The sequence below is a fragment of the Macaca thibetana genome, chromosome 3 (assembly GCF_024542745.1).
Source record: "Macaca thibetana thibetana isolate TM-01 chromosome 3, ASM2454274v1, whole genome shotgun sequence".
NCBI classification, from domain to species: domain Eukaryota; kingdom Metazoa; phylum Chordata; class Mammalia; order Primates; family Cercopithecidae; genus Macaca; species Macaca thibetana.
In genome coordinates, this window is record NC_065580.1 from 99843274 (window position 1) to 99860577 (window position 17304).

At 41.8% G+C, this 17304-nt stretch overlaps 1 protein-coding gene across 2 annotated transcripts in view; it reads left to right on the forward strand.

Moving 5' to 3' along the window:
- CHN2 (chimerin 2) overlaps positions 1-17304 on the forward strand; it is a 318403-nt gene that overhangs the window by 157558 nt on the left and 143541 nt on the right. For both annotated transcript variants that reach the window (XM_050783197.1, XM_050783196.1), the window contains exons 2-3: positions 1330-1368; positions 14337-14392. In XM_050783197.1, the coding sequence (XP_050639154.1) occupies positions 1330-1368; positions 14337-14392 (95 nt within the window). The remainder of the gene's footprint in view (positions 1-1329; positions 1369-14336; positions 14393-17304) is intronic.

Here is a 17304-nt window from a genome sequence, read left to right on the forward strand (position 1 = left end):
TTTCTCAGGTGGAAAAACATCCTCAAACCACCTTACTTCATGAGTGAGGTCAGAAAAGTCTAATGGAGCCGGGTGCAGTGGCTCCTGCCTGTAATCCCAGCACTTCAGGAGGCCGAGGCAGGTGGATCACTTGAGGTCAGGAGTTCAAGACCAGCCTGGCCAACATGGCAAAACCCCACCTCTACCAAAAAATATAAAAAATTGGCTGGGTGTGGTGACACGTGCCTGTAATCCCAGCTACTCGGGAGGCTGAGGCAGGAGGATTGCTTGAACCCAGGATGTGAAGGTTGCAGTGAACCAAGATCATGCCACTGCACTCCAGCCTGGGTAACAGAATGAGACTCCGTCTCAAGAAACGTTTAACAGGACAGGAACACAAGGACAAGGGTAGTCTAAGGGCAGGCTGTGTGGTGCACCAGAGGTAGAGGATGACGAGAACAGAGTTTCCATATCTAAAGGTGCTGAACTAGAAAACTCTCAAGGTTCCCCCACATCAACATTCTGTAGTTTGGCAAAAAAGGATTTTTTTTCCTCCTATTTGAGTTAGAGCATGGTTTCCCAAGGCCTTATAGCTGTGAGTGCAGGAGGACTCTAACAACTGCATCAGAATTATAAATTCAGCTGTCAGCATTGGGATGGTTGAGTTGACTGAACAAGCAGGTTTTCTCTCATTGTCTGTTTCCTAGATGGAGGAATAACAATTTCAGCCTCTCCACTTTGTTGTAACTCTGTCAGTCTGACATTTCTGATTGCTGAGAGGTTTGTGGAAATTTTCTAAGTCACACATTGGAGTTAATTCAAGGAGATAATGCAATTCCTATGGAATCATCAGTGTCTCTGCTGTCAGATCGAGTATTTTAGGAGTTCAGTTGGTTGAGTTGCACAACTCTACAGATTTAATACCACATACTTGCCGCTTTGCGTCTTGCCCTCAAGTCTTAATAAATGGGCTAAAGGTCTGATTGGAAACTGTGAGATAAATTATATGTTTACTATGCCAAGTTAAGTAAATACCATTTGAAAGGATTACTAGAGGGTACAATCAAGTTAATTGCTTTAAAAATCTTTTTTGATTTACTGGGCTCTATGAAAATTGTTAAGCAATTGATCTGCCACAGTATGTGAGCTGAAGAAAGTGATGCTGAGTCCACAAGGTTTCCATGCACATCCCCTCCCCTGTGCCTGGAACTGCCCCCTCAATGAGAAGAGAGTCCCCCCGAGACCCACATGCAAGTACTGCAGACAGACTGTTGTTCCTCCAGAGAAGACACACGTTGACAGCTTGACGTTCAGACTGATGATGGATTTCTTTTTTTTTTTTTATTCTAGATGCTGAAGAATACCAGCCTCCAATATGGAAATCATACCGTGAGTACCTGAAATGAAAATCTCCCCAGAAGTCTTTAGCAGGCCAGCCTTTTTGAACAATTCTTGCCAGCGATGTGGTGCACACAAGTGTTCCCACCTCGCAGCGTTGAAAACTCAAATCTTTCTTTCCACTGAGGAAAAAGATTAGTCAGAGAGGATTAACTGAGCCGCCTCCTCTTACCAGGGGCTCCAAGAACCAGCTGTGGCCCATTTCAGAAATGCTTGGAAGACAGGTGGACTTTCTGACTCTCTGCCTTTCAGTTTGGGGCTTTATTTTTATTTATTTTTTTATACCGTTGATTAGCAAGTGAGAATGTGTTGATTTCTGTGAATTATGTTTTTGGCCAATCATTCTAAGGATAAAATATTATGTGACATCAACCACTGAAAAATGAACAGATAGTAAAGAACCATGTTTGGTCACCAAGGGTGACTCTTAGAAACAGATCCTGCCTGATCATCAGTCACCCGCCTAGCTCCCTTCATGAAGGCAGGTGGCTGTCATCACCTAAGTCTTGTCTTCTCTTTCCTTAGTACTATATGCTTGACTCGGGAACTCCCCAGTGAGAGAGGGCAGGACTGTGGTAGGAGGAGCCCACTGTGTCCAGAGCCAGGGGACGCAGGTCCTGGCTCAGGCTCCAGTTCTGCCATCGTCATTAGCATTCCTAATAAAGCTGCCAGGGTTACCACTCCCCATCAAGAACCTGCCCTGTGCTGGCCACCGCACCAAGCAGCCAAGTCCTGAATTCTTACCATAGCTCTCAAAGATGGGTACCATTTTTTTTTTATTTATTTTTTTGAGACAGGGTCTCACTCTGTCACCCAGGCTGGTGTGCAGTGGCGCAATCTCAGCTCACTGCAACCTCCACCTCCCGGGCTCAGGTGATCCTACACCCTCAGCCTCCCAAGTATGTGGGACTGTTACAGACGCCACCACACCCAGATAATTTTTTCTATTTTTATTAGAGATGGGTTTTGCCATGTTGCCCAGGGTGGTTTTGAACCCCTGAACTGAGACAATCCACCAACCTTGGCCTCCCAAATTGCTGGGATTTCAGGCATCAGCCACCATACCAGGCCTATGGGGACTGTTATTATCTCTATTTCACATGTAAGGAAACCATGGCTCAGGGAGGCTAAGTAACTTGGTGAAGTATTCACAAAAAGTAGTGGGGTAGCGTTCTGAGTGGAACCCACAGCCTGCGTGTGTCCAAGACTTGTCCATTCTATTCAAAATCTTATATATACATAAGTGCATGTATATACACACACATACACACATATTATATATCGATATATAACATATACATACACACAGCCACACACACACACATAAATATATATGTATGTATTTGTTACAAAAGCAATACAAAGCTACATAAAAGACAGACGTTAGGGAAATATGTAAAACTGAGAGTAAAAATTTCCAAATCCACAAATTCCCCACCCCATATTCCAGTTCACTCTCCCCTTTGCCAGTTGCTGAACTCTGTGAATTTGGGGAGGCAGATCCTTCTGATTGTTTAAAAGCTCGTGCTTCATGTTAAGCATTTTCGTTGTTGTTGTGTAAAAATGGCTTTACGCTATGTCTTTCAGCTTGCTTGTTTCACTTCACAAACATCTTGTTTTTATCTCTCCTTGCCAGCACATACAGAGGCACCTTGTTCTTCGTTACATAAGTCCGTTCTTCCATCTGTGAAATAATGGGGCTGTGCTGGGTCTCTAAGGGCCCTTCCAGTCTAATGCTCTGCATTCGGATCTTCTATTTTGAAAGGCCGTGCTAATGACTTAGTAATTGGATGTTTTTGTTTGTTTGTTTCCTAATGGAGTGTGAAGAGCTCTGACAGTAAATCGACAGAATATCTGTAGTGAGAGGCATTGGGTGTTCCATGGCTTCCTGTGCTTTGCACACTGGCTCACACATGGCCTTGCATACATTAATGACCCAATAAATATTTGTTGAGAGAATGCCACCACAGAGAGCTTTGCTGAAGCGAAAAGATGGCATTGGCTGAAATTCATTTTGCCTTCTTTTAAGAGACCTTGGGCCACCCGATAACGTCTCTTAAAAGTACTTCTATGTCTTGAGGAAGCTGGAAAATCTTTGCTACTTAATGTTAACAATATCAATTTTAACCCTTCTGTATTGGTTTTAAGTTTGATTTTTGGATCTAACCAAGTTGTGTTTTTAAGAAAATTTTCTGTATAATCATAAAACTTTACTTGCAAAAGTTCCTCTTTATTATATCCAACTAATAGTCATCCAGGCTCCATTTGAGAGCATCTAGTGATGTAGATCTCTGAAAGTGAGGGGAGTATGCCATCCATGGCATCAAAAACGTGTTGACCAAAGCCCTACAGACCACCAGTGAGGAAGAATTCTCTTTTGGTCATCCTGGATCCATGAATTATTTGAGTTTGGGTGTTAGACCACATATGAATTATCAAGCTCATACTACTCCATGTTTTTCCCAAGAATATCATCCATTCATTTAATCTTTCAGCAAATACATTCTAAATGTCAGAGGATAAGTGTTAGAAATCAACAATGAATAAAGTGTGGCTTATACTTTCCTCCAATGTACAGTCTAGTCAAGGAGACAGATGTAAACCAATAAACTTAAAATGCAAATGAATTCTGGTAACAAAACGCTACTCTTCTATCTCCTGGGAAAGAAGACTATAGAAGTCAAATTTGCATGTGGGTCTTGAAGGATGACTAGGAGAAGGAATCTGAGGGCCTTCATGAGATGCTTTTTAAAAAATCCAAGTATGCTAAAATGGTATCATTTTCCTGATATGAAAGTCCAACAAAGCTATCAGAATATTGAATTTGTCTTATTTTAAACAAACTGTTGGTAAACCCGTTCCGAACCCCAGGAATTTCCAAGCCTTTCTCTTTGAAATGTTCACAGATTATCCTTTGAGAGGTTAATTTTAGATACTGATGTCTAACTCATTATCATATCATGTATGGAATCCATATTCTTCCATCACACACTTTTTTAAACTCTAGCAGTTTTCAGTACTATCAATTCTGTCATATATTTACTAGATACAGTATATTTTTTGCCATAGCATAGGACTTGGTTTAAAAATTTATTATTTGCAATGATTAGACAAGTAAGTAGCTATATCCTTGTTTTCGTTTACCTTTTTTGGCCATAACTTTGACTTATTTAATGTCAAATTCTTGTTATGAAGCACTAGCCCCAAGTATGGCATTATTCCTACAAGAAAATTTGTCTTAACCAGGCATGGTGGCATGCCTTGTAGTCCTAGCTACTCGAAAAGGCTAAGGTGGGAGCATCACTTGAGCCCAGGAGTTTGAGGCTATAGGGAGCTGTGATCATACCATTGCACTCCAGCCTGTGCAACAGCGAGACCCTGTCTCTAAAAAACTTTACTTTAAAAAGAAAAGAAAATTAGTCCATTTCTAATGATTCATTTTAAGAAGCAATTTCTGAGTTTTATTCTTGGCTGCAAGCAACAGAATACTACTCTCAATCACATTGATTGACTTAAGCCAAAAGTCCAGAGGCACTGACTTCAGACATGACTGTTCCAGCAACTCAAATGACATTACCAAAATCCAATGTGTATTTCTTCCTTTCTTGGCTCTGCTTTCCTAGATTTGACTCTACTCTTACTATGTTCTTCCCTTGGGATCCCCCTGTAACTATCAACAATATCAGGGCAGTGGCTTTCTTATCCAAAAGCAACAGGCAAAGGGACAGTCTGCTTTCTTGACACATCTAACAAAGTCTCAGAATTGAGTCTCAGTCCTAATTGACCTAGGTTACCCATTTCTGACTCTATCACTGTGGTCAGGGATGTGCTGACTGCCCTAAACCAATCAGGACTCACCACTGGAATTCGGGAAAGGATCAACCCCATATAACCCTGTATAACATGATTGGAAAATTTGGAGTAATATTGGAAGCAGGAAGATGAAAATGGATGCTGGGAAGGCAACCATAAATATCTGGCTAAGAAATTTAGAAGAGTAAGAGTAAGAAATCAGTTCTCTCAATATTTTATATAAATTATAGTGTTCATTAATTTCACTCCTTCATTCAACAAATGCATATTAAGTCTCTGCCTTAAGCCAGACACTGTGCTTAGAGTTGGGCCACAAAGATGGATAAGATCGCTGTTGACTCAAGGAACCATGATGCCACGTGATGGCCTTTAAGTCCCTGCCCTCTCTGCTCCTTTGCTTTTCTTAGAAGCTAACTTCATGGCTCACTGAACTGTTTCCATAGAATAATCTTGTCCCAAAGTACCATACATCTGCAGCTAATTCTTAAGTCTCAAGACTGAACACAAGAAACATTGATGAAGTCACTGAGAAAGCTTTGGTTTCAATGCTCTAAAAGAAAAGCTACTTTCACGTTCACTTAAAAATAATAATAAAGCTACATTCTAAATGTTAAGCCAGAACTGTATAACCTTTTTGCCTCGAGCAGGCAAGTTCAAAAGCCAACCACCATGATTATGCTCTGAAAGATTTTCTTTCTTAAGAGGCCAAGTGCCAATTAGGCAGCAGATGCAGTGGCTGACAGCTCTCCCTGGAGGCTCCCCTGGGCAGCAGGTCACGCAGGCATAGCTTGTGCCTGTTTTACAGATATGAAGTTTAGAGCCTCAGAACCCTGATCTACAGAATCCCAGCATCAGAATCATTTGGGAAGAATATTTATGATAATTTTTCCTCAGCCTTACCACAGATCTCTGGATCAGAAAAGTGGGGGGATGTGCAATGTATCAAACCCTACAGGTTTCTCTTATACACACTTATGCCTGAAACCCCTCAGTGTGTGGGCAACTGTCATCTCCTCCTAGAGGTTTTTCACAGTGTCATTAGACAAGATAATTAAATCCCCATTAAGACTTGACGTTCTGGCCGGGTGCAGTGGCTCACACCTGTAATCCCAGCACTTTGGGAGGCCAAGGCAGGCGGATCACCTGAGGTTGGGAGTTCGAGACCAGCCTGACCAATATGAAGAAACCCTGTCTCTACTGAAAATACGAAATTAGCCGGTCATGGTGGTGCATGCCTGTAATCCCAGATACTCAGGAGGCTGAGGCAGGAGAATCCTTGAACCTGGGAGGTGGAAGTTGCGGTTAGCTGAGATCGTGCCATTGCACTCCAGCCTGGGCAACAAGAGTGAAACCCCATCTCAAAAAAAAAAAAAAAAAGAAAAGACTTGACATTCTGTTAGCAAGGCAAGGCCTTCCCATGGCAGGCTGGAGGGTGAATTTGAGCCAAAGAAAACATCTAAAGTACCTATAATTCCCTGCGCATGAGGTTTTCCCATGAAAACTGGGATGACATGAGCAGTGAACAGGGTCATACTGGCTCAGTGTCATGGCCAAGTGGCTGGATTCAGCTCCTGGGTCCATATACCCTCCTTAGAAAGAAAGAAGTAGACTGTTAGAAGCCATCCCTGCTGGATCTCTTAGGAGCTGGTGGAGCTGGTCTGGGCTTCAAGGCCACCCAGGCTGTGGGCTTTCACCCATTAGCGGTCTGTTTCTGTTCCCAGAGTGAGTCAAGTTTTCTTACTGAAGAAAAAGTAAAACAGTCTGTCAGTGAGCTCTCAATTTCTCAATCTGCTTTGGGTTTCTTGGGGAGTTAGGGAGCTCTACCTCCGTGTTCCCCAGTGACTGCCACCCCTGCCAAACAGCTTACTCTGGTGCTAAGAATTCTCTGGTGTGCGGCAGAGGGCCCGGGGCTGGGAATTCCTGGCACATATGTGGGACATTGCTGCAGAAGCAATTCCATCACATCACCTCTCAGCTCACAGACCACCCAAGAATAGACATACATTATTGCATGTGACTTGTGAAATGTGTTTGTTGAACAAGGAAAATTCAAGGAGCAACGTTTTCAGATTATGTGATAAATTTCAGTTATATTAAACTCTGCCTCAGAGATTTTTTTCATGGATGTTTGTTCTGCTATAGCTAACCTTGAAAATGATGGGCAGGCTCTCATTTGAAGCTAAGAGAAGAGATTGGGCCTATTTTTATATGGCTGCCATGGTCATTGATTGTCATCTCATTATCTTTATAGCCAGCTAGGTAACCCAGATGGCAAATAGGCTTCTGTGCCTACTTGCCAACTTCTGTTGTTTGGAACAGCATAGAACAGGGGTTTGCAGATTCTGAGACCTGCTCATTGAGAAATAAGTCATCAAATAATGATGTCTGCTGCCGAGGGGCCAGGAGAGAGAGGTGGCAGTCCCTCGCTTCTGGGGTTTGCCTTCCCTCTTCCCTCCTCCAAGTCGCCCCTGGCTGGGATTGTTCTTTGTTGGTTGTGAGATTGGTGAATTACCAAATTTTTCTTTGCTAAAGCTCAGAGGGTCCCTAGAGAATGCAGCTGTGGGATTTAGCCTGTTGATTATAGGAGAGGAACTGTCCAGAAATGTTCCATCACCTGCATCCTTTATTTGTGTAGTAGCATCTCAATCTCTCAGTTGCTCAGGGTCCCTCCTTCCATTCACTTTGTAAACTAGTCTTGTCAATTCTCTTTTGAATCTCTGAGACCATCAACTCACCTTCACATCTGCAATTGCACCAGTGTTATCTTAACTCACACTTTCACAATCTCATCTGTGTACCAGTGAAACACTGTTCTCTCTTGCTTGCTTGTCTCCAGTGTCCCCATGTCTGATCCCTCTTTCAGCAAGGCAAAGGACAGTGGCTCCTACTTCTAGATGTGCATAAGTTTCTTGAAGAGCTTTAAAAAGAACAGATTTAGGGGCCTCTGGCCAGACTGGGAGAGTAAGCATTGCCAGAGATGGAGTCTGGGAATCTGTATTATTTTATAACAACTCCTCAGAGATTCTAATGTGAGCAGCTCCTCATGGGCCCTCTCCACCATCTAGTTAGGCAACCACTGGCTCAGGCTGAAAACTACAGGCTTTGGGTTTTGGAAATCGAGACTATGAATCTTGATTTCATCTTATGATCTGCGTGACCTTGAGAATCTTCAAAGCTGGTAGGCAACTGTGCTACCTTATTAGTGAGGGGAATAACAGTTACCTTGGAAGCTTTTTGGGAAGATGAAGTAAGAAGATGCATATAATGTGCCTGGCACATGGTCTGTGCCCAGAAAAGAGCAGCATTTATTCTTCTGAATAACCTTATCCCTGTTACCAATATTTTTAAACAGAGTAGATCATGGCTTTTGCTCAAACATGTGACTGTCCCTTTGTTACAGACAGGAGGACAGTGACAGTCCCCAGCATGTCATTCAAGGTCCAGCCCCACATGGCCTTCTCACACATTCCACACCCTGGCTCAGCAGCCACACTGGCCTCTTGCTGACCAGTCAGCTCATCATTTCCTTTCCCTGCAGTTCCTCTTTCCTCTATCTGTAACCTTCTCTCTTCTCTACCTGCAGAACCCTTCTAATCCTTAAGGAGAGCTCCCTGCCTCTTCCCTTGGGAAGATGTTCTGACCTCTTGAGTAAATAGAATAGCTTCCTCCTCTTCCCCCATTAAAGCACTTGGCCCACCTTGGTTTTGTGTCTCTATGCATGTCCCCCATCACTGGCGTCTCCTCGAAGGCACAGATTGTGACCCATGGGTCGTTAGATACAGTCTGTTCATTCACCAAATAATTAAAAATATGTTCACGAAGCCACTTCAGTCACAAGTGTGAAGCCTAAAGTGTGAGCTTCAGGGTCTAGTTCCCCATGGTGTCCCACATATCACTGTTGGTTTCAGAGGCATTAATAATGGGAAGAGAATAGTGAATAGGATTCTCTCACTGTGAATTCTATAGTCCTTCTTAGATCTAGAACTCTGTGGTTCTAGGAGATGGCCCCTTTGACTCCTGCTACACACACTGTCAGTAACATTCTGCTAAAAAGCAGCTTAGTAGTATTGGGCTGATTAAAGGGGAATAAAGGGACACATATGCATTAAACATGTACTACAAGGCTGAGCATACTGGCTCACGCCTGTAATCCCAGTGCTTTGGGAGGTCGAGGCGGGTGGATCACTTGAGGTCAGGAGTTCGAGACCAGCCTGACCAATATGGTGAAACCCCATCTCTACAAAAACACAAAAATTAGCCAGGCATGGTGATGCGTGCCTATAGTCCCAGCTACTTGGGAGGCTGAGGCAGGAGAATCGCTTGAACCCAGGAAGTGGAGGTTGCAGTGAGCCGAGATTGTGCCACTGCACTCTAGCCTGGGCAACAGAGCGAGCCTCCGTCTCAAACAACAACAGCAACAACACCACCACCACCATCTACTATGTGCCAAGCACTGTTCTAGATGCTGGGGATTCTGCAGTGCACGGAACAACGTCCCTGTCCTCAAAGAGTTTACATTTTAGTTAAGGGAGATGGTACACAAAATAAATAAACACAATATTTATGTCTTGTTTATTAATTGTGTTAATGATGATGAGTGCTGTGAGAAACTTAAAACTATGTAAGGGAACAGAGGGATAGGGTGGAATTTTATACAGGCAAGTCAGGGAAGACCTCCCTGATAAGGTGAGATTTAAGCAGATATTTGAATGAAGGGAGAGAGTGAGCCGTGTGTATATCTTGGGAGTGAGTAATCCAGATGGAAGGAACAGTAACTGCAAAAGCCCTGAGGCATGGGAGATATAAACCAGGGAAGCAGGGTTGATGGCACCCATCTGTATTCGCAGCTACTTGGGAGGTGGAGACAGGGGGACTGTTTGAACCCAAGAGTTTGATTCCAGCCTGGGCAACATAGTGAGGCCCCATCTCTTAAAAAAAAAATAGACCAACAATCAAACCAGGGGCTTTGGAATCAAAAGGATGTATTTTAGCTCTATGCCCTGCCCTGGAGCAAATATTTAACTTCTCTGCACTGTTCCTCATCCCCTATCCAGAATGATAATGACACAAAGTTATTTTTTCTGGTTCCTTAAGAAGATTTAATACATGTTATTCCTGACACATGGCAGGCACTTGGTATGCTGGTGCCCTTCTCTTCTCCCAGACTCTCCATTCATTCTGAAAGCCTCCACATAATGCTAACTGTGGTATCTGGCATATAGCAGATGCTCACATATTTGCTTGTAAGAATTGCAAAGGAGGCCGGGCGCGGTGGCTCAAGCCTGTAATCCCAGCACTTTGGGAGGCCGAGACGGGCGGATCACGAGGTCAGGAGATCGAGACCATCCTGGCTGACACGGTGAAACCCCGTCTCTACTAAAAAATACAAAAAACTAGCCGGGCGAGGTGGCGGGCGCCTGTAGTCCCAGCTACTTGGGAGGCTGAGGCAGGAGAATGGCGTGAACCCGGGAGGCGGAGCTTGCAGTGAGCTGAGATCCGGCCACTGCACTCCAGCCTGGGTGGCAGAGCGAGACTCCGTCTCAAAAAAAAAAAAAAAAAAAAAAAAGAATTGCAAAGGAGCACTTAGCTAAAAATGCTTCTCTTTTATAACAGGTATGCTTCCTTTGCCACCTCCATTAAAAATGGTATTCACAAAGCCATTTCAGCCATATATCACTGTTGGCTTCTAGAAGCATTGACAATGGGAAGAGAAGAGTGGGCAGGATTCTCTGAATGTGAATTCTGCAATTCCTCTGCGATTTTAGGAGATGGCCATTGCATGCTCATTAGCAGTAACATCCTGCTAAAAAGCAGCTTAGTAGTTTTGGGAGTGATTCCAGAGGAATAAAGGAATTCCATGTAGCCTCCCTGGTGATTAAGGAGGGCATGAGCTATACTGGGGTAGCCAGAGGAATGTCCACAACTGTTTCTCTGTCTTTGATTGGCCAACTCTTCCTCATGTATTAAAAGAAGCCTTCTCTGACCTTATCTCTTATAGCTTTTTCTTTTGAATAAGCAATACATATGATTCAAAACTCAAAACAACATAAAGTATACATTGAGGAATCTTTGTTCCACTCCTGTCCTTGTCTTTCTTTTTATCCCCTGAAGGTAAATGCTTTTCTTTCTTTCTTGTTCCTTCCAGAGTTTCTTTATACAGATGTAAACAAAACTGAATATACATTATTATTTTACTCCCTTTCTTAAAATGAATGTGTATTCTATGTATTATGGTTGTGTGTGTGTGTATTTTACCTTGCTCTTTTTGCTTAACAGAATGTCAAGGGTATCGATCCAGGTCAGTGCATAGAGAGCTTTCTCAGTCCTTATTACAGGGGCATGGTATCCATCAGAAGACGTACCATAGTTAATTTAACTATTTCCTTCTAACAAAGATTGGTAAACCAAGTCTTAAAAAGATGATCCTTGCCAGCCCTGTACTTACTATACTATTTCATAAAAACATTTGGGCCTCTCACTAAAGCTGATAGGGTTCTTGAAAGTAGAGGCTGTGGTTTTATTTATATTTATATCCATAGCACCTCGACAAAACCTGAGGATACAAGACAAGCAAAAACAAACATGATGCCTTGCTTCATGGTGGGACTTACAACATGCAGGGAGAGACCATTGTTTTTGGAACTCACACCAATAAATACAGAACTATAATTGTTGATAAGTTATATAAAGGAAAGTACAGGGGATTGTAAGAGCATAGACTAGGGTGATGTCTTTGGATCTGGTGTGAGAGATGTCAAGAAGGACTCCTCCATGAAGTTGATATTTGAACTAAGGACCTGATGATAAGGGGCAGATAACAAGAGGTAGAGAAGCAGTAGAGGAAGATGTCATAGACAGAAGGAATAGCATATGCAAAGGCCCTGTGGTTGAAGGGAGCACTGCATATTTAGGGAAAGGGGAGGAAACAAACTTGGCTGAGCAGAGAGCATGGCACATGGTAATACTGTAGAAGGAGACAGGCAAAAGCATGTGGGGCATTTGATCTTCCTCTGAGAGCAATGTGAGGGCATGTAAGGGGAGTGACATGGTCTTGTTTTAAAACAGTCATTCTAGCCACCAGGGAAAAAACAGGCTGCAGGATGGGAAGAGTCCAGAGCTTGGAGTAGGGTGTTAATGATAGTGATGAAGAGGAGTCGACAGACTTTGGAGATGTTTCAAAGCAAACGTGACAGGTCTGTTGATGAACTGACCATCTGAGGTGTGATGAACAACTTCTAGGATGCTGGTGGCTAGAGAAATAGGATGAATAATGGGCTCCTTCACTGATATCAGAATTCCCAGAAGCCTAGATTTGGAGGAAAAGATCTTGAGTTCAACTTTTGACATATTGAAGTTGAGGTCCCTTTTCTTTTGAGAAAGTCAGGAGGAATCTGTAGGAAGTAAGGTATACATCCTGGAGCTTAGAGGAGGGTTCTGAGCTGAAATGTGGGTGCCTTTGTGTGTAGGAGATAAATGAAGTGTTAGAGTTAGAGGAGATTCCCTAGGGAGAAGAAAGAGAATGAGACCTGAAGAGGGTCTAAGGTAAGCCTTGGGTCTCCTATGGTCAGTGGACAGGTAGAGGAGGAGGAGGAGCAGCAACATGCATAGGAAAGAGGTAGCCAGGATCAAAGGAGGAAGACCAGGAGGGTGGTGCCATGGAAGCCAATGGAAAGAGATAGCACAAAGTGAACAGTGTCAATTGGTTGATGATCTCACGTGCAAGGCCATTCATCTTTCCTCCACCTAGTCCCACTTTCCATGTATTGGTTCATTGGGCTCTGAAAGCTCTTTCTCTATAGGGAGGCAGGTGTGTAGAAGCCTTCTTTTTATCTGTCTGTCATTTTTGGTGTCCTGAGCTAAAGGGTTATGTTGAACTCTGTTTTCCTTTCACAGATGACTACAGTCATCCTTAGGTGACACATTAGTGTGGGTGACCTATACCTAGAAATGTGGTACATTTCAAAATGTATAGAGGGTTAGATAGCTCCTTATCTGTGCTAAAACCAGGTAGTTTACACTAATTAGGTAAGAAAATAACCACGTTCAGCCAAAGACAATGGGGAGCCATAAGTACAAAATATATTCCATCGTTTTTATCTGTGTTTCCATATAATCACCTGCCCTTCAATTACATTTTTTTATTTTTAGACCTAAAAATAGATCGGAAAGTTTTGCTTATTACATTTTCTAGGAAGACTTTGTCAGATCTAGTTTTTTAAAACTTTTTGTAGATTTATTCCATTTAAAATTAATTCTTTCCTCTTCAGGATTCTGAAGATAACATCAACTTTTTTTTTTCCAACCTGTATTTTCACGGAAGTAGAATCCAAAGGTACCTGCTTAGGATAGTTTTTCCCTTTACCAGAAATAAGCAGACTAGCTGAGCAGCAGAAAAATCACTCATTATATTCTGAAAAATCACCAATAATTGTCTGATAGATTGCTTTATATACAATGACCTGCTTTCCTCCATGCCTAAGACTGAAAGTCTGTCTTTAAATGAGGTTAGGAAGGAGTTATTATTATTTAAGATGAGAAAGCACCCAGGAAAGAGGAATGACAGTGGATGGAAAGTCATCAAATGGATGAGAATTCACAGTGTGATAGACAGGGCAAAAATGGAGGGAGAAAAGAGCGAGAAATGGCTTGGTGTTTCACTCACTCAGAATCAGTTATATCTTTGTACATAGCTAACATCTCAGAGAATCACACTCCTCTTAAAATGCCAGTTCTTTTCCTGGTATGTCAAGAGACATCGGCATTTAAATTCAGGAATCCTATTATATGATCTTACTACTCAGTTACTCACAAGTAGAATTTCATCTTTAAAATAGTCAAAATAATTTTGGCCACATTTGGTCTTCCAAGCAAGCCATAAAATGAACAATGCCAGTAACAATTATGAAACTAAATTGGCCTTATAAGAATAAAAAAATCAATCTTGCAAGTTTATATTCACAATGACTAATTTCCATATAAATGATCTGACTTTATCCAGTCTAAAAAATGTGCCTGTATTCTCTTGTTTTTTTATATTTGCAATTCTCGAGGTGTACTTAGGTGGAAATATTTGAAGGCATGTTGATATGTGTTGCGGTATTCTAATTCTAATTATTTCTCTCTCTCTTTTTTTTTTTTTTTGGCAGTATATCAGTTACAGCAAGAGGCACCTCGTCCCAAGAGAATCATTTGTCCTCGGGAGGTCAGTACTCAGCTATTTCCAATACACCTTGTTAAATATGATGAATTGTCAGCACTACATAGAGAGTGGAGGGATTTCAGGTTTCCTGGGAGTTGATTTCTATTAACGTTTGTTAGAGTGTCGAAAAATTTAACATCTTCATAATCTATATTTTGACATCAGACATTATTTAAAAAATACTAACAAACCAACTTGGATTCAGATGTCTCCTATTTTTAACCATTACCGAGACAAATTAAACAACCTTTGTAAACACCAAAAAATGTGTATTCTGGATGTTTTCTTTGTTAATATCCTTTAGATTCTTTTAGCATTTTTTATGATGAAATGCTTACAGTAGAGAAAGTACAGGGAATAATAAACCTCTGGGTATTTTCAGTGCCCATAGTTAGTAAATCTTTATGCTTGGTCATATTTACATGACATTTTAAAATAATAAAGGCTGACAAAAAAGTGATGAGGTTTTAATTCTAACTTTCCTTAATTCACTAATCAGTTCTCTGAGTGTGGGATGCCAGCAAGATTTGAAAGGCAGGACTAAGGCTCTATTTTCTGTTTTTATTCTGATCAGTTTCTTTAATAGCATACTTAATATCCTTCAGATCAAAGGCCCCTGGGTCCTTGCTTATTTTTGTCATCACTGGGATTAGATAGAGAGCTGCGGATAGCTTTTAAAGTGCCATGCATGCCTTATCAGGAGGGAAAGGCTCCAATTCCAACACTCTTGAGATTCACTCTTGAACATTAGTACTTTTTGGATCAGGTTTTGAACCTGTTTCAAAGACTTATGTCCATGCATACCCATACTCAGAGCCAAGTTATCATGGTTTAATACATTTTTCTATGTAAAATTTTACATCTGTTGAAGGGCAATGAAATTCATCAGGTCATCTCAATTTTAGGACACAGTAGACTTTCTCACCCCAGCCATATGACTGGAGAGGAGGAAATATCTGGTGCTTAAGGAAAAATCCAGGATGAGTTCCATTTATTTCGTACTCTGATCTTGTCTTAACTCTGGGGTCAATATATTCAAATAATATATTCAATAATATTTGTTATTCAATAACCAAATCCAATAATATTCAATATTTTTTCAAATGAGAGAAAAATAGGATAAATACAAATTTTTGAATGAGATGCACTAAATAAGAGTGTTCTCAGTGCAAATTAAGACACAAGTTGCTAAAGTTTCCTTCACTCCTGCTTTTTATTGAGTGTTTCTCCATCAGAAAAATTATTGCCTTGTGTAAGGAAGTAGAGGAATTTAAATGTCTCAATGAAAAAAATATTTGTAAAATTAGAATACAACTAAAGACTCTATCTAGGGGCATTAATAAAAAGACACTAGGCAAGGTCAGGCACCAGAACTTGAAATGCAAACAGATAGCAAATAGTCATTCATTTATCTGTTTATTCTGTAAATATATATGGAGAGCCTACTCTATTTGAGCTGTGGGGAATATAGCAAAGGACTTGGCTATTGGCATTTTGAATATTATAATAAAAGACAACAAAAGTATGATGTAATTAAACATATATTTAAGATTTTGTCTCTGTATAGTGTGTGTGTGTGTGTGTGTGTGTGTGTGTGTGTGAAACAGACAGAGAGAGAGAGAGAGAGAGAGAGAGAGAGAGAGAGAGAGAGAACATCTCTCAGTTTCTCAAAATCCTTGGAACCATGTCAGTTGTCCCTTAAGGCAGGTGGAGTGTTAGCAGTGGAGGTAGGCGATTCGAATTATCCTTGTACAGACTCTCCCTAGAGTTCCGCTGAAACTCTTCTGCCATCCAGCGGGCTGAGGGTCCACTGCGTATCTGTTTGCTGTTGCAGTGCCATCACCATCTGCTGTGACTAAAGGATATGATGTCCATGTCTCTTCTTTCCCCTCTTGTCTGCCTGTTAAACCATGCTCTTCACCTTTTGACCTTACCAATTTGATATCTTAGTGAGGGATGTCTGGTCAATGCTTGCTTTCCTCTAGAATTCCATATCCCGTTTCTGCCACGAAACCTAACGTGAAATGGAGATTCATCAGCTCCCTTGCCTCAGCAGGCAGCATGGGGCCCATCCAGCCAGGCAGGTGTCAGATAGTAACAGGTCAAGTTTGCCTGAAGAACAGGTGCTGCTCAGATGAGTGTCTGCGGGAGTAGCTTCAGTTCCCTTTGTTCTCTAGTTTGTCCTCCAGTTTGATGTTATCTGCAGATAATTACTGCCCAAATTCCCAAGCCTCACAGCAGCTGACCTCCTGCAAGTGAAGGCACCACTTTCTCTTGCATGATGGTGAAACAGTTTCCCCTACTACAGATGGTGTTTAGTCATACGTCTTGTTGTCTTGTAACACACCTCCATGCTTGGGAGACATGCCTAATGAAGACAGAAAGCCTTTCTGTGTGAGTTTGTGGCCAGGGAGATTGAAGCTTTATTTACACATTTACATAAAGCAGTAAAGGCTGTTTAAAACAATGAGTTATTTTTTTCTATGTACGTTTTCCTGTTATATCTCATCCCTTAGCTAAGAGCCCACATATTCCTCTTCTACACAGCTCTGGGCCCTTTTTCTTGGTCTTCAATCCATCTCCTCCCAGCTACTCTTCCCTGGTCCCTAGCGTGGTAGCTCCAGTATACTCAATCTCTGTTGTTTCTCTGATGACTCATACCTTCCTGGGCTATGGGCCTCTCCCAGGTTAGGACCTGCCAGTTCCACATGATAAATACCCACATTAGAGCACCAAGCAAAGTGTGCAATTATAGAGATGTGGAACACTGTCCCTCTAGGGTATAGACGTAGGCCAGTCTGCCTTGATACATGGTGGTTATAAACAGATACCAACTACCTAGTAGAATTTGCTGGGGAGCTGGGTGAGTCAAGGGTACGGACTGATTCAGCAGGCAAAATCCACATACTTATCGA